The 26,053-nt window shown below is 60.9% G+C and overlaps 2 protein-coding genes across 2 annotated transcripts in view; one reads left to right on the top strand and one right to left on the bottom strand.

The window, feature by feature from the left end:
* The window catches only part of CORO7 (coronin 7), a 56,380-nt gene that overhangs the window by 28,167 nt on the left and 2,160 nt on the right, over window positions 1–26,053 (top strand). The window contains exons 9-24 of the mRNA XM_033101280.1: window positions 10–92; window positions 20,014–20,068; window positions 20,610–20,667; window positions 20,754–20,899; window positions 20,979–21,071; window positions 21,230–21,361; window positions 21,841–21,967; window positions 22,327–22,502; window positions 22,988–23,096; window positions 23,203–23,289; window positions 23,370–23,512; window positions 23,586–23,690; window positions 23,768–23,853; window positions 24,631–24,772; window positions 24,884–24,973; window positions 25,808–25,924. Of these exons, the coding sequence (XP_032957171.1) occupies window positions 10–92; window positions 20,014–20,068; window positions 20,610–20,667; window positions 20,754–20,899; window positions 20,979–21,071; window positions 21,230–21,361; window positions 21,841–21,967; window positions 22,327–22,502; window positions 22,988–23,096; window positions 23,203–23,289; window positions 23,370–23,512; window positions 23,586–23,690; window positions 23,768–23,853; window positions 24,631–24,772; window positions 24,884–24,973; window positions 25,808–25,924 (1,749 nt within the window). The remainder of the gene's footprint in view (window positions 1–9; window positions 93–20,013; window positions 20,069–20,609; window positions 20,668–20,753; window positions 20,900–20,978; window positions 21,072–21,229; window positions 21,362–21,840; window positions 21,968–22,326; window positions 22,503–22,987; window positions 23,097–23,202; window positions 23,290–23,369; window positions 23,513–23,585; window positions 23,691–23,767; window positions 23,854–24,630; window positions 24,773–24,883; window positions 24,974–25,807; window positions 25,925–26,053) is intronic.
* On the bottom strand, window positions 2,694–15,151 carry VASN (vasorin). The gene is made up of 2 exons (XM_033101281.1): window positions 15,003–15,151; window positions 2,694–6,913 (listed from the first exon to the last, which is right to left on the bottom strand). Exon 2 carries the CDS (start codon window positions 6,901–6,903, stop codon window positions 4,879–4,881), a length of 2,025 nt encoding a protein of 674 aa, XP_032957172.1. The 5' UTR covers window positions 6,904–6,913; window positions 15,003–15,151; the 3' UTR covers window positions 2,694–4,878.

Here is a 26,053-nt window from a genome sequence, read left to right as displayed (position 1 = left end):
TCCCCACAGATGCGTGAGCATGAAGTGAAGCTGTGGGACATCAGGCACTTCTCCAACGCCCTCACTTCCCTCACCCTGGACACCTCACCTGGGTAGGAGCAGCCAGCATGTTGAATGGGCTCGGGGTCGGGGGGTGAGGGCCCAAACCATGTCTCAAGTTTAGACCTGTGAATAGGCACCGCTGCTCAGGGCCCCTGATGCTCCATTGGTCCAGCCAGAAGGGCTTCACCTGGCTCAGATCCTGTCAGAGAGGTGGCCTGCCACCGGAGCAGTCAGAGGTGTCTGAGCTGGGCGACCTGGCCCTGCCCGAGGAGCCACCTGGAGCTTCACTCGCAGGGGTGGTGAGGCAGCCCCACATGGGCAGAGAAGCCCAACTGACCCGTCCTGTGTGCCCCCTTGGTCGTGGGGCAGGCTTCTGGTTGGGGACTCAGGCTGGTGTATTTTGGCATTTGGGGAGGGGACTGTGACAGCAGACACATGGGTGGCCAGCGCGAGAATGCACTCGGTTTTGCCGTGGGCTTTTTGGTGGGGCTGAGGGCTGAGGAGACCTGAGGCTTTGTTTAGCAAGGTGGACTCAGGGTGGATGTGGGGTAACATGGGAAAAGATAGGCTGGCAGGTTTGGGGATGCAGAGGGAGGCAGGCCTTGAACTCGTGGGTTCTATGAGGCCTCCTCAGCCCTGCTCACACACCTGTCCCTGCTTGTGCTTAGTAGGGTGCCCAGATAGCATGGGGGTGGTGCAACTGGACCTCTTCCTTACATCATCCCTGGAAGTGCATGCAGGGGAGTCTGTGGTGGTGCCCGTGGGGGTCTGACTGAGTCGGCTCTGCAGGGACGGCCCAGGCTCACTGTGGCTCAGGCACCGGGAGGCGCATGGCGAGTGCTGAGGAGTGACCTGTCCCTTTAGTCCACGTGGCCCCACATCACAGCCCAGGAAAGAGGCTCAGGGGTGGATGGGAAGGGAGGAGGCAGGGACCTGGCCCTGTTCCAAAGCCTCATCCCTGCTCAGCTATGACTCTCCGAGGGCCACCACCACCAGGCAGGGGCCTGCAAGGGTCAGGGCAAAGAGAGGGCCTTGGTCCTTGGATATCCTTCCAGCTACTTCCTTCTTCTGTTTCACAACTGGGGAAACTGAGTCAAAGAGGGTGCTGGGACCTGTCTAAGCACTGGGAGCAGCAAGGGCTCTGTCTGGGTGTAGGAAAGGCTTAGGGCCATAAAATCTGCCAGGGCATCCCATGGCTGAGCACCCAGAGAAGGGGTAAAGGTCAGGGTGGCAGTGACCCTCTGTTCGCATCCTCTCACAGCCCAGGGAGAGGTTGGGGAGCTGGGGAGTCCCGTGTTGCAGATGAGGAAAGTGAGGCTGGGTGAGCCCCCGTGCCTTCCTAGGAGCCACACAGTGAGTGCAGGCTTCTGCCTGTCTGGGCCCTGATGATTCAGGGCGTCACTAGGACCACCGTCTGTGCTGAAGGAATCAGCTCCCAGGCCTCCTGGTTCCTTGTCCAGCAGCCCCTCCCCAGGCCCAGATGCTGTGCTGGTGTCTTGTCTGTACCTCCCCAGGCCACACAACCCGTCCCCTCCAGGGCCCGCAGCAGAGGGAGGGAGCTGGTCCAACCTGGCAGAGGGACCCAGCACTAGCCGTCAAGTGCTCCTCCACGCACCACTTCCTGCCTTTCAGGCTCTGCCTCTGGCCTGTGATGGGTCCCCCTTCCCCTGCAGAACAGCTCCCCCACTCCACCCAGCCCCAGCATGGCCCCTGGAGGAGTTAACGATGCCCAGACCCCACGGTGCCACTGGCCAAGGCTGACCCTGTAATTACAGCAGTTAAGAATAGCCTCGTAGGGCCAGTGAGGCCTGGAATTTCTCAAATCACTCCCAGATGGGCCAACAGGCCATGTCCCGCCCCCTCCACCCCCAGTCCTGGCCCTGCCCCACCACCACGTCCACACCCTTGGCAGAGGAGTGGGGACTCTCCGGCCCTCTACAAAGCTGGTAGATGTCAGGGCCGCATGCCAGCCTCCAGGCTGGCCTGAGAGTTGGTGGGTCCCCTGTCCCCCAGGCTCCCTGGAAGCCAGAACCCTCACTGGCCCCTTACAGTGTGGGGGCTGCTGAATGAACTGGACTAAAGATGGAAAGTATATGGGTATCAACTGTGGGCATGGCCATGGGCCTCCACTGCACCCCCTCTGTTTTACAGATTTTCCATCTCAATTTAGGCAGAACAGTGTGTGCTCTTATAAGAGCTGGAGGGGGCCAGGGGTCAGGCACATGCCCCTTCCAGCCTCTTCCAGGGAGAACCCAGGGCTCCACCCTCCCAAGGGCCTCTCTCGGCCCCCACCTGTGCCCTCCTCTCTGTCATCCTTGTCATTTGTGGGGTGCACCTCACTAGGAGGAGATGTGCCATGGTGAGAAGAGCAGGGCATCGGGGTTCTATGTATAAAGCCAGGCTCAGGTCCACAGATGGCTGCTCCGTACTTCTGGGGTGCCAGAGCCTGTGCTCAGTGCGGGGTGGAGGTGGACGGGGTGTACTGGCAGGGCCTGGTGGGTCATCTGTTGAGGTCACTCCAGCTGCAAACCAATGTAGGGTGGAAGCTGGGGTTGCATTTGTTTCTCCAATCGAGGGGTCCACCTCTGCACAGACCCCCAACCCAATGCCCAGCCATCGGCCAGAGACATGGGTCCCACACCTAGCATGTGTCTTGGCTTGGTCCCCCAGTCGGCCCCTGGCCCTACCTTCATCTCCCAGCCCCTGATCTGATGGGACACCCCAACTGCCTTTTCTGGGAGGGCTGGCATGAACGTCCAGCCCCTTTCTTTAGGTCCTGCCTCCTACCCCACCCCCTGCCGGCCCACGAGGCCAGGTTTGGCTTTGCAGCAAAAACATTTATTCAGCAGCCACCGTGTTCAACAGCAGCCCACAGGCCCACAATGGCCTCTTTGACGGGGCCGCTGAGGGGGGAGGGCAGGCCTTCACTGTAGCCGCTCCCGTAATGGGACCCAGGCCTGCAGGAAATGCACCTGGGCCACCGCTGCTGCCTCAGGAAGATGGGGCCCCACCCAGGCCCACTGCCACCACCCTCTGCCCCCACGACCCACCGCCCACCTCCTCCCTTCTCATGCCAGAACCCTCAGCAGCCGCTAATTGAATCCAGAGCCTCGCGTGGCCAGGCCTGACTCGGCGCTTACATCAACGCCCCAGGCCGCAGTGCCTGCTCCCCAGGCCTGGCTGGGCTACCTCCTTCCCGCCAGGGTGAGGCTGAGTGCCAGGGGCCGTGACCCACAGAGGGACACAGGCAGGGGCCTTCGGGGAGCCTTGCTCCAACATCTTCAGGGCCTCTCTGCAGCCCCAGGGCCCACCTCTCTTACCATCCAAAAGGTACTGAGAAAAGGTGCTCTGTACCTGTCGCTGTCCCCAAGCTCTCAGCACCATTCCTGGCCCTGCTCCTAGGCCTGCGGCCTTCCTGGACAATACTCCTCCCACTTACAGGTTTTACAAAACCAAGCACATCCCAATTGTAAAGGGGGCATCAGAAGGCCACAAGGTCCCCATAAGCAAGGCTCAGACCTCTGGTCCTGTCCCTGGTCTGCTTGTCCCTAACAGCCTGGCATGGCCCCTCCCCCACCGCAGGGCTCCTGCCGTTCAGGACCTGTGCTGCCCTTTACGAAGGCCCCTTCTCTGTAGCTGGAGCAGGATCCCATGCAGAGGGGCAGTGGGACCGCATGGAGGGTGGGCTGTGCATGCCGCCTGGGCCAGCAGCATCCATGAGAGCCTGACAGGAAGCAGCTCGAGGTACTCCCTCCACAGAGGAAGGTAGGCATGGGCTGCCTGTCAGACCCACAGCTGAGGAGGGACCCTTGAGGACCCTCCTGGGGGGCTCATCTGCCATGAGCTTTTCATAGGAGCACTGCAGCTCCTGCTGGTAGGAGACTGCCTGGGTAGGGTTGTTCTTCCCTGGGGCTGGAATCTGTCCAGTTTCTGTCCCTGCTCCCGCCTGGATGCCAGTCTCACCAGGATGCTGGCCTGGGCACCTCAGTGGAGGCTGGGTGGATACAGCCCAGGGCAGGAGTCCTGGGAAGGCTGCCCTCAGCATTAGCACTCCCAAGCCCAGGGGTGTTGGCCAGGGCCTGGTACCCGTCAGGAGACGGGTCCTGACCCCCAGCTTCCCTACAGAGAAGGCTGTCCCTTCACACCCACTCTGCACCCCCACCTTCCCTCCGCCCAGCCTGGTACCCTGAAGGCATGCCAAAAAACCACTCATTTTATTTTATCTTTTATTTTTCTTACAAAAGGCCTTCATATCATCGTTTGTCTTACAAAAACCAAAGTTCTTGTCTCTGAGTTTAAAAAACATTTTCCCAGAATAAATGGGAAATCTCTTATAAATATATTTTAAAAAACAAAAGCAAAACTTGTTCCTAAAGCGTCTCTCTTTCCAGTTTCTTTTGTGGCTTCACTCCCTGGAGCCAAGGCTGGGCCACACACCCATCCCTACCCCTGTTCTCCCTCTGCTCTCTTTCTGGGGCTCCCTTCACTGGCCCCCAGAGTCTCCTTGGGGTGGGGGCCTGGCAACCCCGGGCCTGTGTTACCAGCACACTGCAGAGCCCGCCCCACCTCAGAGGTTGTGTGTTGCAGAGGACGGGCAGACACCGTCCTCCGAGGCACTCGGGCCAGGGGGACCTTAGAGGTCTTCACCTGGGTCCCAGCATCTTAGATGAGGAGACCACGGTCCAGAGAGGGGCAGGGACTTGCTGCAGTCACACAGCCCCTGCCCTGCCGTGTCCTCGTCATACGGTTCCGAGAACTTCTTGGTCTGGCAGCAGGCAGGCACTGGCCAGTCCCAGCAGGGCTGAGAGCCCAGGCCCACGGTCCATCACTCCCAGCTTAGATGTAGGGCTTAGTGGGGAGGGCTCCCTGGGGGCCAGGCCCTGGGTAGCCCATGAGTGGCATCTCGTACTCAGGCCCGCCTGGTGGGGCCTCCCCACCACCCTCAATTGCCTTGGGGCCTGGCTCTAAGGGGGCCTTCACTCCTTCCAGCTCCAGAGGCCCAGCGCCTGGCCCCACCTGCCCTTTGCCCTGAGCCACAGCCGCTGCGGCCCGCCCCCGCCGCACACAGTAGGCTGCCCCCACAGCAGCCAGCGCGGCTAAGAGCACAGCAGCCAGGGCCGGTGCAATGAGAAGTGGCAGGTTTCCCTCCCGGGCCTGCGTGACCGGGGCATGGTTGGAGCGGACGGCTGGCGGCGTGCGGGCCTCCCCACAGGCCTCCTCACCCTCGGGCACCCGCCCAGCTCCCAGTGGCCTGACACAGATGGAGTAGGTGGCATTGGGCCGCAGCTGGGTGACTGTGTACTCGGCGAGTGAGGCAGGTAGCCGCAGTGTCACCGGCCGCTTGTCGGGGCCAGACAAGTTGCGGTAGGTGAGGCGGAGGCTCCTGAGCTGCACGGAACTTCCCTGCAGGTAGCGTTGTAGCCCCACTCTCAGGGAGGTGGGGCTCACAGGCTCAATCCCAAGGGGCAGGGGCCCAGGCGGCCTCAGTGTGGCTGCGGCAAGGGTGGGCCGTGGCCCCAGCCTCACTGGGCTCTCGCAGTATAGGCCCGTGAAGCCTTCAGGGCACAGGCACTCCAGGTGGCCCCGAGCCCCCAGGTGGCATGTGCCCCCACTGAGGCAGATGGATGCCGGGCAGTCCTGGGGCTGGGGGTCAGGCCCCACGGTGGGCAGGTCGGCAGGTGGCAGGCTGGGGGCTTCTGCAGCGGGCTCTGTGGGGTTGGGCCAGGTGGGGGCTGGGCTGGAAGGCGAGGTTGTGGGCTCCCATACCAAGGGCCTTGTGGTGGGCACCGTGGCCGTGGTGGTGGTAGCTGGGCAGCCAAAGTCGGCGTAGTCAAGGTCCAGGAGCATCTGGCCGGCATTCTTGGGTGGAAAGTGGCAGCGTGTTTCCTCTGGGCTGGCCAGTACCACGCGGCTTTCTCGAACCCAAGGGCCGAACCAGCTCAGGGGGCACACGCAGTTGAAGGGGTTACGGGCTGCAGCCAGGAGCCGCAGGCGGGGGAAGAGGCCTGAGAGCTCGTGCGGCAGGGCCTGCAAGCTCAGGTTGCTCAGGTCCAGCTCCTGCAGGGCTGCCAGGCCGGCCAGGGCCTCGGGCCGCAGCTGGGCGATGCGCGTGTTGCCTGCCAGCCGCAGCCGCGTCAGGCCCCGTAGACCCCGGATGGCGGGCGGCACACGCTCCAGCTGGTTGTCAGACACATCTAAGTCATGGAGGTTACGCAGGCGGCCAAAGAGCCCCTCGTCCAGCTGCCGAAGCCCCAGGCCGGCCAGCCGCAGCGCCTCCACATTGGCGGTGTCCAGGGCACCGGGCTCCAGGGCCAGGAGGCTATTGTGGCTGAGGTCCAGCAGCAGCAGGCGAGGCAGGTGCAGCGGGGGCAGTGCCCGCAGCTCATTGTCCTGCAGCTTGAGCTCCAGGAGGTGGCCCAGAGCATCAAAGGCACCAGGCTGGATGTGGTGGATGCGATTCTTGCCCAAGTAGAGGCGCTCCAGGCGCCGCAGGCCACGGAAGGTCTCGTTGGTGATCTCGCGCAGCTTGTTGGCGGTCAGGTCCAGGTTGCTGAGGTTGGCGAGCGGCTGGAAGACCCCGCCGGGCAGGCTGGTGATCTGGTTCTGTGACAGGTCCAGGAGCTGCAGGCCTGGCAGGCTGGCAAAGGTGCCTGCGTCGAGCGTTGTGATGCCGTTCTCAAAGACGTACAGGCCCGCCGTGTCGGGCGGCACGTCGCGGGGCACCGTGGTCCCCTGGCGGGCGGTGCAGAAGACTGTCTGTGGCTGGTTGCACTGACAGCCAGATGGGCAACCCTGCACCCCAGGCCCCGGGGCCAACAGCAGCAGTAGTAGCAGCAGGGGTGGGGAGACCCTGGAGCGCATCTTTTGGTCCCTGGGAGCAGAGAGGAAAGACAAGACTGATTCAGAGGCCCAGGAGACAGCCATGCTAGGAAGGACTGAGAAGGGAATTCCCAGCCCCCGTCACCACTCCCTGCCCCTAATCCAACAGCACACAGTAGTTATGAGTCAGGTCTCCAGTGCCCCAGCCCGGCTCCTGTCCCAGCCCTGTCACTCCTTTGCTATGTGACTTGGAGCAGTCACATGACCTCGTGATGATATCAGTTGATACTTCCGGTGCTGTCACCAGGGCTCAGGGGGCTGATGCATGCAGAGGGGGACCAGCCCCAAAACACTCAGTGACCACAAAGGACACCTCTTTAACCCTAGCTCAGAGAACCTCTAGCTCAGAAAACGTGGTCAAAAAGCATCAGGCTCTGTGCCCTTCCCCCAAGCAACCTCCCCCCAAATCTTTGCTGAGGTAGAAAAGGAAGCAGGGAAAATGGTCGCTCCTGGAACAGCAGCCCCTCCCCCAGTGTCTGGGAGAGACCGGTGGGCAGTCGGCCGAGCGCGTAAGCAGAGAAGCTGGCTGCCCCAGGCCGCCAGCCCCTGCCGCCTCTGCCTCCCCTGCCTCCACGCTCTGTGTCCTCCAAGTGAGGAGAGACCGCAGCGGGAACACTTCACATGGAAACTATGGGATTGGTGTTTTTCCACTTGTGAAGTCAGACCTGCTCAGGACGGGAGCTGTGGGGCGGCCAAGATGTGGCCAGCAGTAAAGTTCCTGGGGAGGGAGCAGAGCAGAGGAGGGCTGGAGCCATTGGCAGGTGTGTCCCCCTGTCAGGAGGTGTAGGGAGGGAACCCTGATCTTCACATCTCCCCCAGGTGCGATGATAGAACTACAGGTGAGGGGGTCCCAGCCTCCCTGGGCTGACCTAGGGCTCAAGCTGGGGGACACTGGTTGCATGGCAGCCCGAGAGGCAGTGCCAGGCCTGGAAACGCTCCCTAGATTCCTTTATGGACCATTTCTTGGGCTCCATTTTGGGCCAGGCACTGAGGAAGCGGAGCTGCAGCCCTTCCCACGTGCCAGCGCCACGGAGCATTCACAGCCACCTCTTGTGGTTCCCCAAAGCAGCCATTCCAGGTGGAAACTATTCTCATCACTCCCAGATGACAGGAGAAAGGGGGGCTCCTGGAGGTGCACTCACTTGCTGCTGTTGCACTGCCGGGAAATCGGAGCTGGAGCCCAGGTCCTGAAGCAGACCCAGGTGCAGCCGGGCCTGCCGCCTGTGCTGGACCTGCCCTGGGAGGCAGGGGCCCAGGCTCGCCAGGGAGCGCGTGCTCCCCCAATCGCTCCAGGCTCCAGCTCGTAACTGGACCTGCCCAAGACAGGATGGGGCCACAGCATGGGCCTCCCCTTCGCTCAGGCTCCTGGGGGAAACCCCAGGGCCAGCCCCAGCAGCAGTCTCCATGCTTTCAGCCCCTACAGCCCCAAAGAGGCCAGTACCCCTCCCTTCCAGGCGCCTCCTGCTCACACAAGGGCCTTTTGTGCTGGGGCTCAGCCTCCCCTTCCCTCATGCCAGCCAGCTGTCAGGCCACGGCAGGTAACATAGCCCCCATCACGGTGCATTCTGCCCGGCTGCCATCCATGGAGCTGCCCCTCCACCAGGGAAATGGGCTGCTGGAATGTGAGGTGCAGGGGCAGGTGGTCCCAGGATAGATTAGACAAGTCACTTGGGAGGCCGCTGTGGTCTTGGGCCAGGTCTAGGTAACAAACGGCCTGTCACCCACTTTGGACCTGCCTACACCCTGCCCACCTGCAGAATCCCGTCTGCCTGGGAAGCGGGGCCATCGGCCTCTGCCCCTTACTAGTTAACAATGAGGACAGCCCTTCAGAGCCTAGCCCGGGAGGCCTTCCCTGACCCCCAGCTGGTGCCCCCTCCCCTGCTCTCGAGGGTCCTGGCTGCCTCAGGTGCCCCCTGGCCCTGCCGGCACTGTCCCAGTGGGGCTCTGTATACCCCACCCGGCCTCCTCCCCTGCATGCACCCGCTCCACCCTCACTGACTCAGAAGGCAGTGGGTGCGGCCTGGTCTCCAGATGTGGGCTGTGAGGGCCTCCCACCCCCCACATGGATGTGGGGGGTGAGCCCTCTCCCCCTGAATCAGCCCTCCTGGTGGGGTGGGGGTGGGGTCAGGAAGGGAGCAGCCAGGCTCAGGGCAGGCGGGGACCCTACACATGGCCAGCTTGGCCACCCCTGTGACTTTGGCTCCCCCTGGGCCTCATATAAGGTCATGGTTAAGAGGTCACGCTCCAGTCAGGCAGCCCTGGGCCAAGGGCGTCAGAGCTGTGAGGTACAGACAGTGGCTTTCTCTCAGGGCCTAGGTTTCTTCATCTGTCCCCCCTGGGCAATTCCAAGCTGACACCTCCCAGGATTGGGGCACTGCTGGGGACACTTCCCCAGTCTGCTTTGAGGCGGGGGACCAGCATGGACTCTGGGCTTTGCTCTCTAGTCTGTTGGCATTACAGGGGAGGCAGGTAGTGACTGCTGTGGGTCTGTCTGGCCCTAGAGTGGCAATCTGGCGGAGTTGCTGGGGAGCGGCAGCTGTGGCAGAAAAAGAGCAACTGGCATCCTAGGCTGGGGAGACCGCAGCAGGCAACAGCTAACCTGCTTCCCACCCTCTTGACCCAGGGGGCCAAGACTGACCATAGAGGGGTGGGCAGCGGCAGGCAGCAGGTGGCAGGAGACAGAGGCCTCAGTTCGAGCCCAAGTTCTGCCCCTAAAAGCTTCCCAGGTCCCTTCCCACCTGCGGGCCTGTTTCTCAGCAGCCCTGCCTCACCCTCCACAGTTCTGAGCATCCAGGATTGGAGTTCTGTTTTCAAATGGGGGAAGGTCTTCTAACAAGTTCTGGGAGTGATTCTGCCTCTCTGGACGCATGCTGGTTGTGTGTGTGTGTGTGTGTGTGTGTGTGTGTGTGTGTGGCGCGTGCGTGCACATTGGGGGTGGGAGTGTCTTTTGTGAAGGGGGCCTGTCACGGCTGCCCTGGCCTAGCCAGTTGCAATTTCAGCAGCTTTGAAGGACCAGGGCCGGGGCTTTGATATCTGATCCGCTGACCCTAGGCAGGGAGGTGGGACCTTTCCCTCTGTGAAGGGAGCGATCTGGAGGCAGCTTTGGCGTTTGGGGGTAGGGGCAGGAGGATCCAGGGCCTCCATCCTCCACTTGGACTCAGCACAGCCTCACCTTAGCCTGGCGCCGCCGTGGAGTGGTGGAAAGAGGTGGCAGCCAGAGGCCCAGGCTCTGCTGCTGCCTGGCTGCCCTCCAAGGGACAGTTACTGGGATGGGGCTTTAAGGTCTGACGGCCTGCGTTTGCAGTCTGGCTGCATGCCAGCCTGGCCATGGGCCTTTACCTCAGTTCCCATCTTGAAGTGGGGGTGCTGGTAATAGCGCCTGATTCTCAGGGATGTTTAGTTTGTACTTGGAGTGCATTCTAAGTGGTCAGTCAACATTCACTACTGAGGGTGTTACCCATAAAATCCAAGCCCTGCCTTCCGCACACACAGAGGAGGACGCCAGGGTATGGAATTCATGCCCCTTTCAGCACAGATAGGAGGTCCCCTGGGCCCAAGGTGAGACCTCCATGCAGAGGCTGCCCCCCCACCCTCCGCCCTTGAGTATAGCCACGGGACAGCAGACTGATGGAGGGAGGGTGCCTTTAGTTTTGGACAGGGGTGGGGGTTGAGCTGTCCTTTGGTCAAACCTCTTCAGCAGATGACCTCAGGGTGGGGAGAGAGCAGACGGAAGGCTCTATGAGTAAGGGCATCCATCATCTCAACCCTAAGGGGGACCCACAGTGCCCCCACTCACCCCTAAGTGTGGAACATACCTGGAGGCACCCGCTCACACCCAGGCCCTGGTCAGGCAGGGACTGCTGAGTGGGTAGAACCCCGGACCTTTGGGTGAGCACATCAGACCTGAGGCTGGAGCGCCTCAATGCTGGGGAAGCCCATGTGCTTGGCCAGCAGGGGATGGGTTCATACAGGCCGGCGCACCCCCCTGCCTGTGCCCAACACTGCAGAGTGGGTACAGGGATTGGGTACTCCAGGGCTGACCCCAGGGCCCTCCCAGTGCTGGGCTGCCTGTGTTAAGCACTGCCGGCCAGGCCTGGCAGCAGCCCAGCCCAGGAGTTTGCCAACCCCCCAGGCAGGCGGGACCGTGCCGGCAGCCAGGACGGCTGGCTCCGGTTTCGCTGACGTGTCTGAGGAGGCTCAGGGCCCAGGCCGGGTCCGCCCATCTCCCCATCCCTGGGACACAGCAGCCCCTGGCGCAGCAGGGCAGAGAGGTTAGGGTCTCCCCCTGGGAGGGGGAGAAGAGGGCAGAGCCTCTGGTTGCTTGGAGATGGCCCCCTCTCCAGGTGGGGGCCAAAGCTCTGCTCTGTGATTAAGCTGGGGGTCCCCCCCCATCTCCGTGTGTCTGCCTTACTTACTCCATCCACCATCCTAGCCATCTCTGCTCATTCTACAGATAAAGCTCTCGCATTCAATTTGTGACATCATCCAATTCCCTTCCCTTTCCGGGCTTCCATCTCTCACCTGGAACCCCGGGGGCTTTTCAAACCCAGCTGCACAGCAGAATCACCCCAGAAGCTTTGGAAATTTCCCGATGCCTGGGTCCCACCCCTGGGCCAACTAAATAAGAATGTCTGGGGTGAGGCCAGGCAGAGCTGTGTTTTGGAAAAGCTCTTTGGGTGAGTCTCCTGTCCAGCCAGGTCTCAGACCTTGGGACAGAAGGTTGTCTCCTAGTCTGGCGAAGATCCCTGAGCATGTGTGCCCAGCTGTTGGCACTGGCAGAACAGCAGGACCTGGGCCCTCCTCCCTCCTCTCCCACTCCACCATGCAGGAGCTGTCAGGCCCAGATGGGGACCTCCTGTGGCACCGTGGGTGACTTGGCAGCCACCAGGCCTGTCAGCCCAAGGCAGGAAGACCAGTGACTAAGGCCAGGCTGAGTCTCAAGTGGGCCCTCGGGGCAGCGGGATGTAGCATCTCAGACAGGAGAGTGCCACTCGGTTGGGAGAGGACACCTGCTGCGAGCTATGTGGTGACTATGGCCCAGCTAGAAATGGGCCGGCCCCGATGCCACTGCCGGCATGTGCAGGTGTAATGCCACCAGGGCTGGGCTCAGACACCGGGCCTCCTCATTGTCCTGTCCCCACCCAGGGCCAAGCACCTATCAAGTAAGGTCCTAACCCTGCAATTAACCCTGAATTTGCCAGAGGAAGGCCTTAGTCACCAAGGGAGGCCACCAGCCCTAAGCCAGCTGGTCCCAGGCTGTCTGGGGCCTAAACAGGGTCTGAGAAGGCAGTGGCCCCAGAGGAGGTCTTGCTCTTCTCATGCTCACCATGCCCAGGGATCTCAGTCACCCTATGTCAGAAGTGGCCCTTTCTGGGGTCTGAGCTGATCAGTGGGCAGGTGGGATTGATCTGATATGGGGAGCCCTGACCCTGCCCACCTCCCACCCCCATTCCTCTCTCACTTCTCACTGCTGCCTATCCAGGCCCGGGCCTAGGCCCCCCCAGTGACTGCCCCAGCCCTTTCTCAATGCAAGCCAGCTTTCCTCCCTCCTTAATTAAATCTCTCAGGCAGCCTCGGAGGAATGTCAGAACCTTATTGCATTTCCCTGGAGGAGACTAGTGGGGGGGGCCTTTCCCAACCTTGGAGAAGAACTGGCCTCTCGCCTGCCCCCACCCCCTAAACCGAGGTGGTCTGAAGGAGCCTGCTCCAGCCTCTTTTTACCCAGGGAGGCAGGAATGAGGAAAAGCGGGGGAGGCCTGCAGGCCAGGCCTGCCTGGCGGCCCAGCCAGCTGAGGAAAAGCAATCCGGCTGACTCTGGAATGTGGAAACCGATAAAAGGAAGAAGGCTGAGCCCCCGCCTGCCTGTGGTGCATGCAGACTCCTGAAGCACCCCTGCCCGCCCCCAAACACAGCCCTGCTCCAGTCACGCGCACGCAGACACACGCCCACGCCAGACACACGCCCAGTGGGCCGTGCTCTCTCCCCCCTCCCCCTTCTCCAAGAACTGCAAATTCCACAGCAGTGAGGGGAGCTGGTTTTCTTGGCAGTGCAGAGCCTTGGGCTCCCCAGCCCAGGGAGGGGACCCTAAGGAGAGCTGAGGGGGGCTCCAGGAGGGGGTCACTAACCTATTTAGGTGGTACTGCTGCCCTTCCCATTAGCTCAGGGCTTGCCAGTGGTCAGGGATGCTTCTGTGGGCAGAGGCTCACACAGCCTTCTCTCTGGTCACCAAGGGGGAGCTGCCTCATGGATCCAGCTGGGACCCCACTTTCCTGTCCCCAGGGGCTGCGCAGCCCATCAGTGGGGTCCACTTACAAGCCCCTATGAGGACTCAACTCTCTTTACCTGAGACTTTTCCTAGCTCCCCGGGGCTGTAACTGGGGTGTCAGGAATGGGAGCCAGAAACTGTGGACCCATCTCTTGCCCAGGACACCTCCCTGGCTCCAGGGCTGCTTGCCAGAGGGTCCTTCCTGGGGAAAGCACAGATCTGGGCAATGTGTGAGGGGCTGCTTATGTTAAACCCCTTCCCTCATTCCCCGAGTCTGGAGAGAGGTGCCATCCCAGCACATGCCCTGAGATGCCACCCCCCACTGGCCCCATTTGACTCTCTGGACTCTGGTCAGGGTAGCTCTTTCAGTCAGCAGCCACAAGAAGCCAGGGAGTTGGGGACAGGCCTGCCCAGGCCCCCAGCCTGGCACGAGTGTGCTCATCGACCCTCCCTGGGCCCGGGAGAGGCCAGATAATGGTCTGGAAGGGATCCAGCTGGGCTGCTGATTACCGGAGCCCTCTTCCTGCCTCTGACACTCTGTTTACAGAAGCTCCGGGGCCTGATTCCCCTGAGAGAAGACAGCAAACTCAGGGGACTGCTCTCCCATCCCCCCCACCCACTTGCCTTAGCCCTGTTGGACTTTGCCAACAGCTGGGCCCATACTGGACTTTACTGCCGGGTGGGCCAGCGTGAATGGACCCTACTCGGAGGGCACCCACCCAGCCACCCCTCTATGCCCTCAACATGCTGAAGTCCCACCTAGTGGGAAGGGACCTTTAAGAATCAGTCTAGTCTGCCAGCCCCAGAAGCTCTTGGCCTGGGGAGGGGGGCACTGGGCCCTGGTGCCTCTGCAGAGCCTCTTCTGCCCTTGGTACAAAAGATAAGCGGGGGACAGTGGGATCCTCAGTACCTCTTCCTTCTTCCCACCTTGCTGACTCCACCTTTGGGCCCCAGCGGGGAAAGGCGGTCAGCGACCCTGGTGTGGTAATGGTTAACGAATGGGGGCGAGGCAGAATGGTTGGCACCAATCAGCAGGCCTGCCAGTGACCACAGGGGACCTCGGCAGCCCTCAGGCCCCAGCACTGCCAGCCCAGGGACACAAAGGACTAGGCTGGCTCCAGGCCATTGGGTTCATAGCCCAAGCAAAGCCCCTTCCCTGGCAGAAGCAGAGATGAAGCACCCTAATACCTAGGGCACGAAGGGCTCCAGCCAGCCAAGGTCTGTGGTCTGGAGTGCGTGGGTGGGGGGCAGAATGGGGCATCAGTACCTGCCATCCAGCACCTTACCCCTCCTCAGGGCTGCATGTTTGTGGCCCCCTGGCTCTGCCCTGAGTGACAAGGGCCCTTAGGACCCCAGGTGGGCCGATCTGAACAGGGCCACCAAGGGCTCCTGGCCCAGAACCAGACTGTCCCACTCCAGGAGGTAAAAGTAACCCAAGACTATGGCGTGGCCATCCCCTCAAAGGGGTTTGATTCATAAAACTGGTCATGCCAGAGGGCCAAGCCGTGGGAGGAGGAAGCGAGGGAGGGGGTGTTTATTTTGTCTGCTCGCAGCCCCGCCGGCTGGCCAGCCGGTAAGCAATGTACACACGCCCGCGCGCGCACCCTGGCCATGGAGCTGTCGGCGCCCCGGGACTGTCGACCGGGTGGTGAGCCGGGTCAGCCAAGGTGATCGTGCTAGGCTGGGGGCGCGTGCCTGCCCTGAGTGCGTGTGCGCGCGGCCGGGGGTCTGCGCGCGTGATCAGAGCATGTGCATAACCCGCTCCCGTGGCGTCCCCCGTCCCGGCCCGCAGTCCCCCAGCCCGGCAGACACTCACCGGACAGCGGCGGCGGGAGCCGGGCGGGGCGGGCCACGGCCTCAGTTCTTTCTGGCCGTCCGGACCGGAGGGGTCCTCGGTCCCGAGGCAGCCGCGTCCGCGTCTCCCAGCCACAGGCTCGGGCTGCGGAGTCAGCTCGCGCAGGAGGCGGATTGCGCCTTAAAGGCTGGGGGGCGGGGCTGTCGCTGGCGGGGGGCGGGGCCCCTCCCCATTGGCCGAGGCGGGACGAGCCCGGGGGAGACCCTCCTTCCCTGTAGACTGAAGAGGTCATTTGGCGGGGCAGCCTGGTCCTCACCTCCACCACCTCCCGACCTGGGGGCGGGGGAGACTTTGTCCCGCCCCGTCCAGTCTTAAGTCTGGCTCCCCAGAGGGGTCTGCCGCTTGTTTGTCCCATGATCCTGGGTAGGTCTCTGTTTTACGTGTGATAAGCAAGTGAATTGAAGTGAGACCGAGTCCCAAACCCGGGCGCCTGTGACATACCGAACAGGTGACATAAATTCGAGAAGCAGATCCCAGAGCCTGTGGAGACCTAGAGAGACCAGAAAGGAGGGGAGCAGAGGCTGGTGTAGGGACAGTCCCCATGACCTGCCCCAGCCTGCCAGAGCTTCGGGTTTTTCAAGAGAAACTGGAAATCTGGATTTTTTATTTCAGGTGAAATCTCTCAATGTGCTATTGTTGGTAGCTAATCCCAATTTCAAAAACTCCTGGGCAGACCCCACAGAGCCCTTCAGAGGCAAACTAGATACAAACTCTAATGTCATATCTGAGTTTGGGGTCCTTTCAGGGCCAGGAACATTGCTTGACCACCTTCTCCATGTTTCAGATGAACGGACTGAGACACAGGAAGGGGAAGTGACCAAGGCCCCACGGTTACAGGCAGTTCCAAGGCCAGAATGGGGGGCGGGAGGGAGGCTAGGATGGAGTGGGAGGTTGGGCCTCACTGTCAGTGGGTGGGGCCTGGGTGCTGCTGACAGTGGCCCTTGATGGGGCAGGAGGGACGGGTGCCAGGGGCTGGACTAGTACAGAAAAATCCCCTGCCTTGGAGGATTCCAGGAAAAGGCTCTGTCTTCCTCCCCCTCCGTGTTTGTGGTCAGAGGCATGCCTCAGAGCCTTTGGGACCCAGCTCAGCTCTCCACTTCCAGAGGGCTCTGGGACACCCGCCCCCTCTTCCAGCATGTCCTGCAGCCAGGGCCTTTGCCTGGGCCAGCTTGAGTCTGGGAGGGCTCCGAAGGCTTGTCCCATGAGGCTGGGCCACACCAGCAGTGTGTGTGGGGGGGTGTTGTGTGGTCTTTGGAGAACTTGATCACCTCCAGAAGGCAGGACGGCCTCAGTTGCTAATAGTCTAAGCAGGATCCAGCTGCAACACTCACCTAGCCTTCTCCTCTCAGCTCCTAGCCTCCTGAGGGCCTCTCCCAAACATGGCCCCTCTCCAGGATAGGCAGGGGTCTACACCCCACACTTGCACCTCTTACTTTTCTTGGTATTCATGGATATGGAACATGGCTTGCGAACCTCTGCTCCTGGGCCAGAGCTGGCCCTCGGGTGTTTCATTTGGCCTGTATGGGACTTTTTAAAACTTTGATGCCATTGCCAATATTAAAAATCCGGTGGTTTCACATTAAAATGGGACTTCCCAGCTTGGCTTGAACAGGAACTCTCGGCTGGGCCTGAGTAGCAGCTGCCCCCTCTGACCAAGTCTCAGGCTCACCGGTCACCCGTGTCCCCACTACTCCCAGTCATCTCACACCAGGCTGCGTTACTCGGTGTCCTGCAGCGTATCAGTTTGCAGTCGGTACCATGTGGCTCTGGTCAGACTGTCCCTTTGCCTCTGCCCCTGGGCCCTCAGGAGTGTCCACAGATGCTGTAGGAAGGAGGGGGTGGTAGGAGGACCACCAGCCTGACTTTCCCCAAAGAACAGGTCATCCTGACAGGCCCCAAAGCTTCTCACCTCTGTCGCCCGTTCTCGATGATGGAGAGACCCCACCTCCTAAGTGGTCCATCCCCTGCCCCAATCTTGTACTCTGGACTCACACAGGTCATGCTCCCATCCATCCAGAGGTTCAAGAGCAGCTGCCAGGCGATCCCCTCCCCAATTTGTTCTTCCTTTCCTCATATGGCTTCAAGGCACCACCTGCCTTAGAACCTGGTTACCTGGAGCTAAGGAGTGTGGGTCACAGCTTGGTGCAAGGGTGTCCCCTCTGCCCAGCCTGGGTGACAGGGACAGATCCAAGGGAACTGGACTGCTTTGGACCAGTGGCAATGCCAGGATGTCTAGATTGATGGGCTGATGGGGAGAACCAGAGGAGGCCTCTTGAAACTGCTTTTCCTAACAGGCACGCCCCAGTACTTCCTGTGCTAATTGCGGGAATATTGGGAGGGCCGATGGGATGATCGGGGGTGACCCCTCCCCCGTGTGACCAACTCTGTACCACCAGCATCCTGCATCTTCTGGGACCTTGGGCTCTGGGCTAGGTCCCTGTGGGCTCTAGACCTTCTGTGATTTGGGTCTGGGGCAGACCCCTGGACCCAGGTCAGAGCCCTTCCCTGTGGCAGGCCCAGGTGTTAGCCCTCCCCCTGTGCCATGGGAGCAGGAGAGGAACCTGTGCCAGCTCTCACCACTTCTGGCTCTCTGCCAGGCCAGGTCTCAATTCTGCATTCCAGACCCAGATCTGGCTTAGCTTTCTTTATAAAGCCTAGGGTCAGGCTCGTGCTAGCTGTTGGCCAACCCTTGAGGCTGGGTGCCATGACCCCATTTCCTGGCCCGTGCTGTGGTGGGCAGGTGCTCCCCACCTAGCCAAGCTGCCCAGATGGCTCCGCCTGAGGCAAGGAAGACTGGCCTGACCTGTCGGAGGAGCCAGCCCTGCCCTCTATGACTTCCTGCCCCGCATCCGCAGCAGCACCTGAGTCAGTGGCCAGCTAGCTGCGGCTGATGGGGCGGGGACGAGGGAGGCCAGGTCAAACCTCTTAAGGCTGGTTTAAGACACGGTGGGACCCACAGCCCCAGTCCCCAGTTCCACCAAGGCAGCCATGGGGCAACAGGAGTCCCCCAGCCAACTTGCCGTTAGACTCTGTCCTGAGCCTATCTCCACATGGTGACCTCTGCTCAGCACACGTCTGATCTCGTCTCTCTTCCTCATGAAGTCCCATCAGCTTTCCGTTGCTTGTCCGATGGAGGGAGGCAGAACTCCCATCTGATGCACCAGACCCTGGCCTGTCTTGCCTCTGCCCTCTCCATGATGAGCCTTAGCCCTCGCCCTCACTGCCCAGGCCACCAGCCACATGTTCTCCTTGTTCCTCAAACAGGCCGGTGTATGCTGCTCTTTCTGCCCCGCACTCTCTCCCTCGGACATGGTTGATTCTCCTTAACCATTGGGTCATAGGGAGTATCCCCTCTCCTAAGGCCAGCCAAAGTTAGGCCGCTCTGCCCCCTGCCGTGGATCCTCAGAGAACTTTCCCTGCACGTGTTTATCTGTGGGACTGTGTCTGCCTCTCACACCAGGTTGGGAGCTTCTTGAGGTCAGAAGTAGGGTCTGTTGCAGATTTAGACCTGCAGGCAAGTCGAGGGCTGGGCACAGACCAGATTGCCAAAAGAATGAATGATTGAGAATGAATGAGTGAAAGCCATGTTAGAGCTGCTGAGGAGACCTTTGGCCCCTCTGGAGCCAGCGTCAGTGTGGGGGGAGCACCCCAGGCCACACACCCACTGTGTCCTTCCAACCATCCCCCTCCCTCAAAGCAGGCAGTGGTCAGACCAGGTCAAGAAAGGCAGTTGTCACCCTGCCTGACCTGAGGTAATTAGAGGCTGTGTTACTCACAGGTGACCAGCCCAGGGCCTTCAGGAAGCTGTGGAGACACCCGGGGCCTCACCCACTCTGTGGCTCCCAGCAGGGTGGGTGGAGGTGGGCAGCTGGCCAGGGGGGGTAGATGGACAAGGAAGGAGGGGGCTGGGCTCTTTGTTGCCTGGGTGAGGAATAGAGGCAGCTGCCACAGCTGGGCCACCTTTGACCACTGGGACTATAGTGTGGGGCCAGTGTTCTGTGTGGGGACAAGTGTCGAGCTGGGGGTCCAGGCCCGCAGGTCCCCAGGAATCTGAGACCAAGACCAGGAACAAGAAATAAATGGATGAAGGCACCTATCAGAGTTCTCCTGGGCCCCCTCCCCCTGAGATCCCGGGCTGGAAGGCAGTGCTCACAGGGTGGCGGGCTGCAAAGGGGCCTCCACAGGGCCTGGGGAGGGGCATTATAAACCCCTGAGCCGCAAGAGACCATTGGCCAAGATGAGATGGGCACAGAGCATGCCTTCCACGTTCCTGGCCACTGACCCGCCCCAGGCCTCGCCTTGGGAAGGGGCACTGAAAACAGGCAGGCAGGGAAGCTGGGCAGAAAGGGAGGCCCTGCTCCAGCCCCTGGCTCAGGCTTGGGCACAGGGGCTCAAGGTCAGTGCTGGGGAGCAGAGAGGGTGCTCTGAGTCTCTAGGATGTCATCAAGGCCCCAGGAGCCTGGAGTGACTGAGGAGGTGGCCCCCAAACCTTAGTGCAGACCTGGAGCACCCGCTTGACTGCACTGGGTGGGGATGGAGGGAACCCCCAGCTCCAGCACCCCCTCATCTGCCCCAGTAATACTGGCCTGATGTCTAGGCTGGCCAAGGTGGGACCAGGGTCACATGGTACGTGGGGTCTGCCTGGTATGCAGACTGGGGCTAAGGTACAGAAGGAGAGGATGGCTCCCATGCCCAGGGCCTGGCACGAGTCCTGCGTGAAGCAGGTGAGCAGAGGAAGGACCTGGGGAAAGAAAGGCTGGTGTGGAGATGTACGTGGTGTGTTGGTAGCACAGGGAGAGGAGGCAGACGGTCTTTGGGGATCAGGCTGGATGTAGCTGGAGGGGCCACGTCGCTCCTGGCCACTGGTACTTGGCCTGAGACCCTATCTGGGATCATAAGGCTCACAGACCTCTTGCTGCCCCTCGCCCACAGGTGGCTGGCCCCACCCACCAATCAGTCCTCTCTCCCCCAGGTCTCTGATGCCTCTGCTGGACCCGGACTCCGGGCTCCTGGTCCTGGCAGGAACGGTGAGTGAGAAGCTGAAGCCCCCACCCATGTCGGCCCCCTGGGAATGGTGTCTTCACTTACCAGGCCCGAGCCTGCCCTTTGTCCTAAACAGCCAGCTGGGAGAGTGGGGAATGCAGGATGCTACCTCCTCAGCAAGGAGGGGCTAGAATAGTACTGCCCAGGCTCCACCACTGCCAGGCTGAGCGGCCCCCTCCTCCTCCAGGGGCTCCAAATGTCGGGCCCTCTATGTCTTCATCCATGAACATCAGCTTCATGAGGACAGGCTGAAAGTAGAGCAGTGTTAGCACACAGTGGGCACTCTGTAAATACTGAATGTACACCTCCAGCACTCACGCCATGCATGCTGATGACGAGAAAGGTGAGGTAAAGTCTCCGAGGTCTCAGCTCAGTGCCTAGCACATGGGGGTGCCCAGTGGATGTCTGCCATGCTTCTGTGGCTCAGGTCCTTGGAGATGAATGGGAGAGACAGTGCTGGACCTGGGGCTGCCCCAGGACCCTGAGGTGTGGTCAGCAAGGGCACTCAGGCTGGGCTCCTTTCAGGGTGAGAGTCAGCTGTACTGCTACGAGGTGGCCCCCCAACAGCCGGCTCTAAGCCCAGGTAAGCCTCGTCCTCGCCGCTCCCTTCTGCTCTCTCCTTCCCCCCCCCCACTCACCCTGACTCTCCTCCGCTGGTGTCCCCAACAGTGACCCAGTGCCTCCTGGAGAGTGTGCTGCGGGGAGCTGCCCTTGTGCCCCGGAGGGCACTGGCTGTCATGGGCTGCGAGGTGCTCCGAGTCCTTCAGCTGAGTGACACAGCTATCCTGCCCATCAGCTACCATGTGCCCCGAAAGGTGAGGGGGGCCTGGGTGAGGATCTGGCAGGGCCTGGGAGATTCATGCCTCACCAACCCCCATGCCTGTCTGTCACCAGGCTGTGGAGTTCCACGAGGACCTGTTCCCGGACACCGCAGGCTGTGTGCCTGCCTCCGCACCCCACGCCTGGTGGGCTGGGAGCAACCAGCAGGTAGGGCCAAGGCCTGCCTGGCCACTGTTGGCCTCACCAGCCCCTGCAAGCCCTCGCGACAGCAGCCCCACTCATGGCCCCACAGTCCAGCTGTGCACTAACAGCTGCCCTGTGTGCCCCATCCCTGCCCACCCCTCAACCTCTGCCTCTCCCCACAGGTGCAGAGGGTCAGCCTAAACCCAGCCCGCCGGCCCCTCCCCAGCTTCACTTCCTGCCTGGTGCCCCCTGTGGAGCCCTCCCCTGACTTGGCCCAGCCTGAGGAGCCGCCTGTGGGGGACGAGGACCCCAGTGTGAGTGCCAGGGCTGCCCCATTCTCGACGCCGCAGTGGGAACTCTAATAGTCTTTTGAACTTTTTCTAGCTGTCAAGCATAAAAGGCAAAGAAATGCATGAAGCATAAATAAAGAACCTGTGTTCTCTAAATGGAACACTGAGTAGAAAGTGAGGCTTTCACAGAAAACCTAGATTTCTCACTTCTCTTGAAATACTGGCAGATCTTAACCACCCTGGGCCTGCCTTCTCAGAAATGCTGGGAGCCAGCAGTTGCCACCTGCTGTCCCCAGGGTCTGCAGTTCACCCCACCCCCATGTTACCCCCAGCCCCTATCACATCTGTGATTGTGCCCCTTCCATGCGTCCCAGAGCCAGGGCTGCTTGCCCAGCCCATGTCCCACAGCCTGGGCGGAGGGCCCAGAGGGATGATCTCAGTGTCCCCTTGCTTTGGCCAACATGCCCGGGGCTTGTGGCTGACCCCGGGCGCTTCTCCCCCAGGAGGGCTTCTCTTCCCCTCCCAGCTCGCTGATCTCACCTTCCACGCCCTCCAGCCTGGGGCCCTCGCTCTCCAGCACCAGTGGCATCGGCACCAGCCCCAGCCAGAGGTCACTGCAGAGCCTACTGGGTAAGTGCATCAGTAGGAGCTCACCCTTCCACCCCTTCGGCAGCCATCTCCTCTGTTGCCCAGCCCTGCCTCCCCTCCTGGTGGAGTCACATGTCCTATGGGATGAACTCAGTCTCATCTGGAAAAAGGCAGGCAGACTGGATGTTCCCTGGAGCCCTGGAGCCTTGGTCTTCCACCAAGACGCCTCAAGTTTCATTGCCAGGCGCCATTCTGGGCCAGTTGTGCTGGCTGGACCGGCAGAGGTCTGGGCCTGGCACACGCCCTGCACAGTCCTGCAGGACTCAGGGCTGGGGTCCTGCAGGACAGCACAGGGCAGGCAGGGCATCCTCATGCGACTCCATGTCCCTACCGCACACCAGGCCCCAGTTCCAAGTTCCGTCACGCTCAGGGCACCGTCCTGCACCGAGACAGCCACATCACCAACCTCAAGGGGCTCAACCTCACCACGCCCGGGGAGAGCGACGGCTTCTGTGCCAACCGGCTGCGTGTGGCTGTACCCCTGCTCAGCAGCGGTGGGCAGGTGGCTGTGCTCGAGGTGAGGGCCCCACCCCACGACGGCTGTCCCCCAAGTTTCTGCAGGATGCTAAGGGCATTGGGTATCCACACCCACCCACATTCTCTGAGCACAAACCGTGTGCCAGACACCTGCCCAGCAACCCCTTTAATCCTCCCAGCTACCCCATGTGGGGTGCTACTCTTATCCTCATTTTACAGATGAGAGCGGTGAGGCACAGAGAGTTTTAGTGACCTGCTGGGTCACACAGCTGTGTAAGTGATGGAGCTGGGGATTCAAAGCCAGACTGCCTGAGTCCCAAGCCTGAGCTCTTTGCACCACTCCACGCTACCCCCCATCTCACTTTTTGGGGCCTCACAGTTGGCACTTAGGGCTCAGAGCACGAGGTGGCTGAGGCAGAGAGCTTGGGCCACCCAGTATACAGACGGTGGGGGGCCCAGGCATGCTACTTGCCCTGCAGTCCTGCCTGTTACAGATGGGCCTTGGGGTGGGGACACTTCCCACAGCTGCAGAAGCCCGGCCGCCTACCTGACACAGCGCTGCCCACGCTGCAGAATGGGACAGCCGTGACTGATCTTGCCTGGGACCCCTTTGACCCCCACCGCCTGGCTGTGGGTAAGGAGGCTGGGTGCCGAGCTCGAGGGAGGGTCCTGAGTCCTGAATAGAAGCAGGGAGAGCCTGGGAATCGGGCCCAGCAGTGATGAGCCTGCGCTCTCTGCAGCCGGTGAGGATGCCAGAATCCGACTGTGGCGGGTGCCCCCCGAGGGCCTGGAGGAGGTGCTCACGACACCCGAGGCTGTGCTCACAGGTCAGGTGGACCCTGGTGGGGGCCCTGGGGTGGCCAGTGGCTCCTGAGGGGCTCAGCGTCACCCGCTGCCTCGCCCCCAGGCCACACAGAGAAGATCTATTCTCTGCGCTTCCACCCGCTGGCAGCCGATGTGCTGGCCTCTTCTTCCTACGACCTTACCATTCGGGTCTGGGACCTTCAGGCTGGAGTCGAGCGGCTGAGGCTGCAGGGCCACGGGGACCAGGTAGAACAGCTAAGGGGGCAGGTGCCCAGCCACAGGGCGACAGGCCGCCTCTTACCTCCCCACCTGTCCCCAGATCTTTGGCCTGGCCTGGAGTCCCAACGGGCAGCAGTTGGCCACTGTCTGCAAGGATGGACGCTTGCGGGTCTACGAGCCCCGGAGTGACCCTAAGCCCCTTCAGGTGAGCAAGATGGGCTGGGCTCAGCCCTCAGACCCAGTCGGGGGCCTGGCTGGGCCTCATGTGCTGTGTCCCAACAGGAAGGCCTAGGACCTGAGGGGGCCCGTGGAGCCCGCATTGTCTGGGTGTGTGGTGGTCACTGTCTGCTGGTGTCTGGCTTTGACAGGTGAGGACTCAGGGACCACCATTCCCATCCCCAGACTTCAAGAGCCACCTGTGTCCCCCTTCCCCAGACATACAGCTGTCAGGCATGCTGAAGCTGTCCCTGCCCCTCACTTACTGGATGGATGGATGGATGGGTAGGCGGATGGGTGGACGAATGGGAGGGAGGGAGGTGAGGAGGGAGAATAAGTCACCTGGGGGCCCAGAGAGATGAGAGGCGGGCCCGTTGCCAGGAGCTCATGCCTGATGGGGACCAGGTGAAGCGCGTGAAACACAGAAGCAAGCCTCCAGGAGAGACCTAAGGATTAGACTTGTGGCACTTTGGAGGAGGGATCAGAGAGGGCCTCCTAATGGAGGTGTCATCTGAACTGGGTCATGAAAGGCCTAGTAATCAGAGGGCATGAAGTGTGGGTGGAAAAGCCAGGAAGGTGACCAGACTGGCTAAAGCAGAGGGCAGGAAGCAGCAGATCATGGGGAGAAAAGTCCAGACTTAGTGGGCCACAGCGGCCACGGGACAGTTGCTGGAAGGTTGGAGTGTGGGCAGTAGTCAGGTAGGAGGGGCCGAGGCAGTGCAGCAGGTTAGGACGCTGCTGCGTTAGGCCAGGTCTGTGGTTCTCAGAGCTGGACCAGAAAAGGGGATGGGCAGAGGCCTGTCCTCTGGCCCTGAAGCCCTCAGGCCCCCAGCGTGACAACAAGACCAGCATCCTTGCTAGAGTCCTTGCCCTGCCCCAGGCCCCTCTAGCTCTACAGACTTATTTCTGTCCCCCTGACCCCCTTGCAGCCGAAGTGAGCGCCAGCTACTTCTGTACTCGTCCAAGGCCCTGGCCAGTGGCCCCTTGGCAGTGCTGGGGCTGGACGTGGCTCCTTCTACCCTGCTGCCCAGCTACGACCCGGATACTGGCCTGGTGCTACTGACAGGCAAGGTGTGCTCGGCTGTTGGGGTGTACAGGTCTGGGTGGCGGGCAGGTGAGAGAGGGCTGGGGGAAGGCAGCTTTAGCTGGCCGCCTCACTCGCCACCCATCCACCCCCTCCAGGGCGATACCCGTGTCTTCCTGTATGAGCTGCTCCCCGAGGCCCCTTTCTTCCTGGAATGCAATAGCTTCACATCATCGGACCCCCACAAGGTGAGCCTTTTTACTCCTTATTCTCCTTCTCTAGGTGGGACCACAGGGCTTCCCCGCCCTCTTGTGGCCATATGGGGAAATGCAGGGGCCTGTAGGGTCAGTGGGTCACTAGGCTGGGTGTGCCCGGCAGCTCCCTGGAGCTGGTTGTTCAACTCAACCATTATTAGAAGTCAAATTATGTAAGGTTAAGTTATATGAACCTGCAAATAAATGATATTAAAAACTGAGGCAATAAATACTCAATTTATCATTTCCTAATTATTTTACCCAGTTTTACTACCGTGTTTCCCCGAAAATAAGAACCTAGCCCGACAATCAGCTCTAATGCGTCTTTTGGAGCAAAAATTAATATAAGACCCAGTATCCTATCCTATCCTATCCTATCCTATCATCATTGACCCAGTCTTATATTATAGTAAAATAAGACCGGGTCTTATATTGAGTTTTGCTCTAAAAGACGCAGTAGAGCGATTGTCCGGCTCGGTCTTATTTTCGGGGAAACACAGTATCATTCATGCCATCGAGGTTATTTACATCTGTCGATCTGTCGGGTAGAAATACCTGATAGCATGCTATGTACATCACTTCCCACGTCTGCACGCAACAAGTCAGTGAAAGCAGCCGTGGTCGCAGTTTTTACACCACAGGCAAATACTACAAATCGGTGTTTTTCCTCCGGAGGGCCAGTTGTTAAACATGCCCCAGCACACCGCTGTCCAGGGATGGGCTTTGGTCTTGCTGGTCCTAATTGAAGGGTGCTGGCACCATGAGGGCCCAGGTGCCCAGCTGTGAGCTCTGGGCTCCTACCCCAACACAACTCCCCTGCCCCCTCAGGGCTTCGTCCTCCTGCCTAAGACAGAGTGTGACGTGCGTGAAGTGGAGTTTGCCCGCTGCCTGCGGCTTCGCCAGAGCTCCCTGGAACCTGTCGCTTTCCGTTTGCCCCGAGTCAAGGTGAGGTTGTGGGCCTAGCACGCCAACATCCAGCCTCTGTTAGGGGCTTTGGGGTCTGATTGAACCTGTGCCAAAACCACCCCGTTCACTGCTCTTTGGGGTACCTGTCCCCTTACTCTGCTGAGATTC

Source organism: Rhinolophus ferrumequinum (genome assembly GCF_004115265.2).
Source record: "Rhinolophus ferrumequinum isolate MPI-CBG mRhiFer1 chromosome 15 unlocalized genomic scaffold, mRhiFer1_v1.p scaffold_54_arrow_ctg1_1, whole genome shotgun sequence".
Taxonomy (NCBI): Eukaryota; Metazoa; Chordata; class Mammalia; order Chiroptera; family Rhinolophidae; genus Rhinolophus; species Rhinolophus ferrumequinum.
Note: the sequence above shows the minus strand (reverse complement) of the source record. Positions and strands in the feature narration are given on the sequence as shown.

Excerpts from the sequence above, each read along its gene's own strand:
- VASN (XM_033101281.1), bottom strand. The coding sequence starts at position 6,903 with ATGCGCTCCAGGGTCTCCCCACCCCTGCTGCTACTACTGCTGCTGTTG.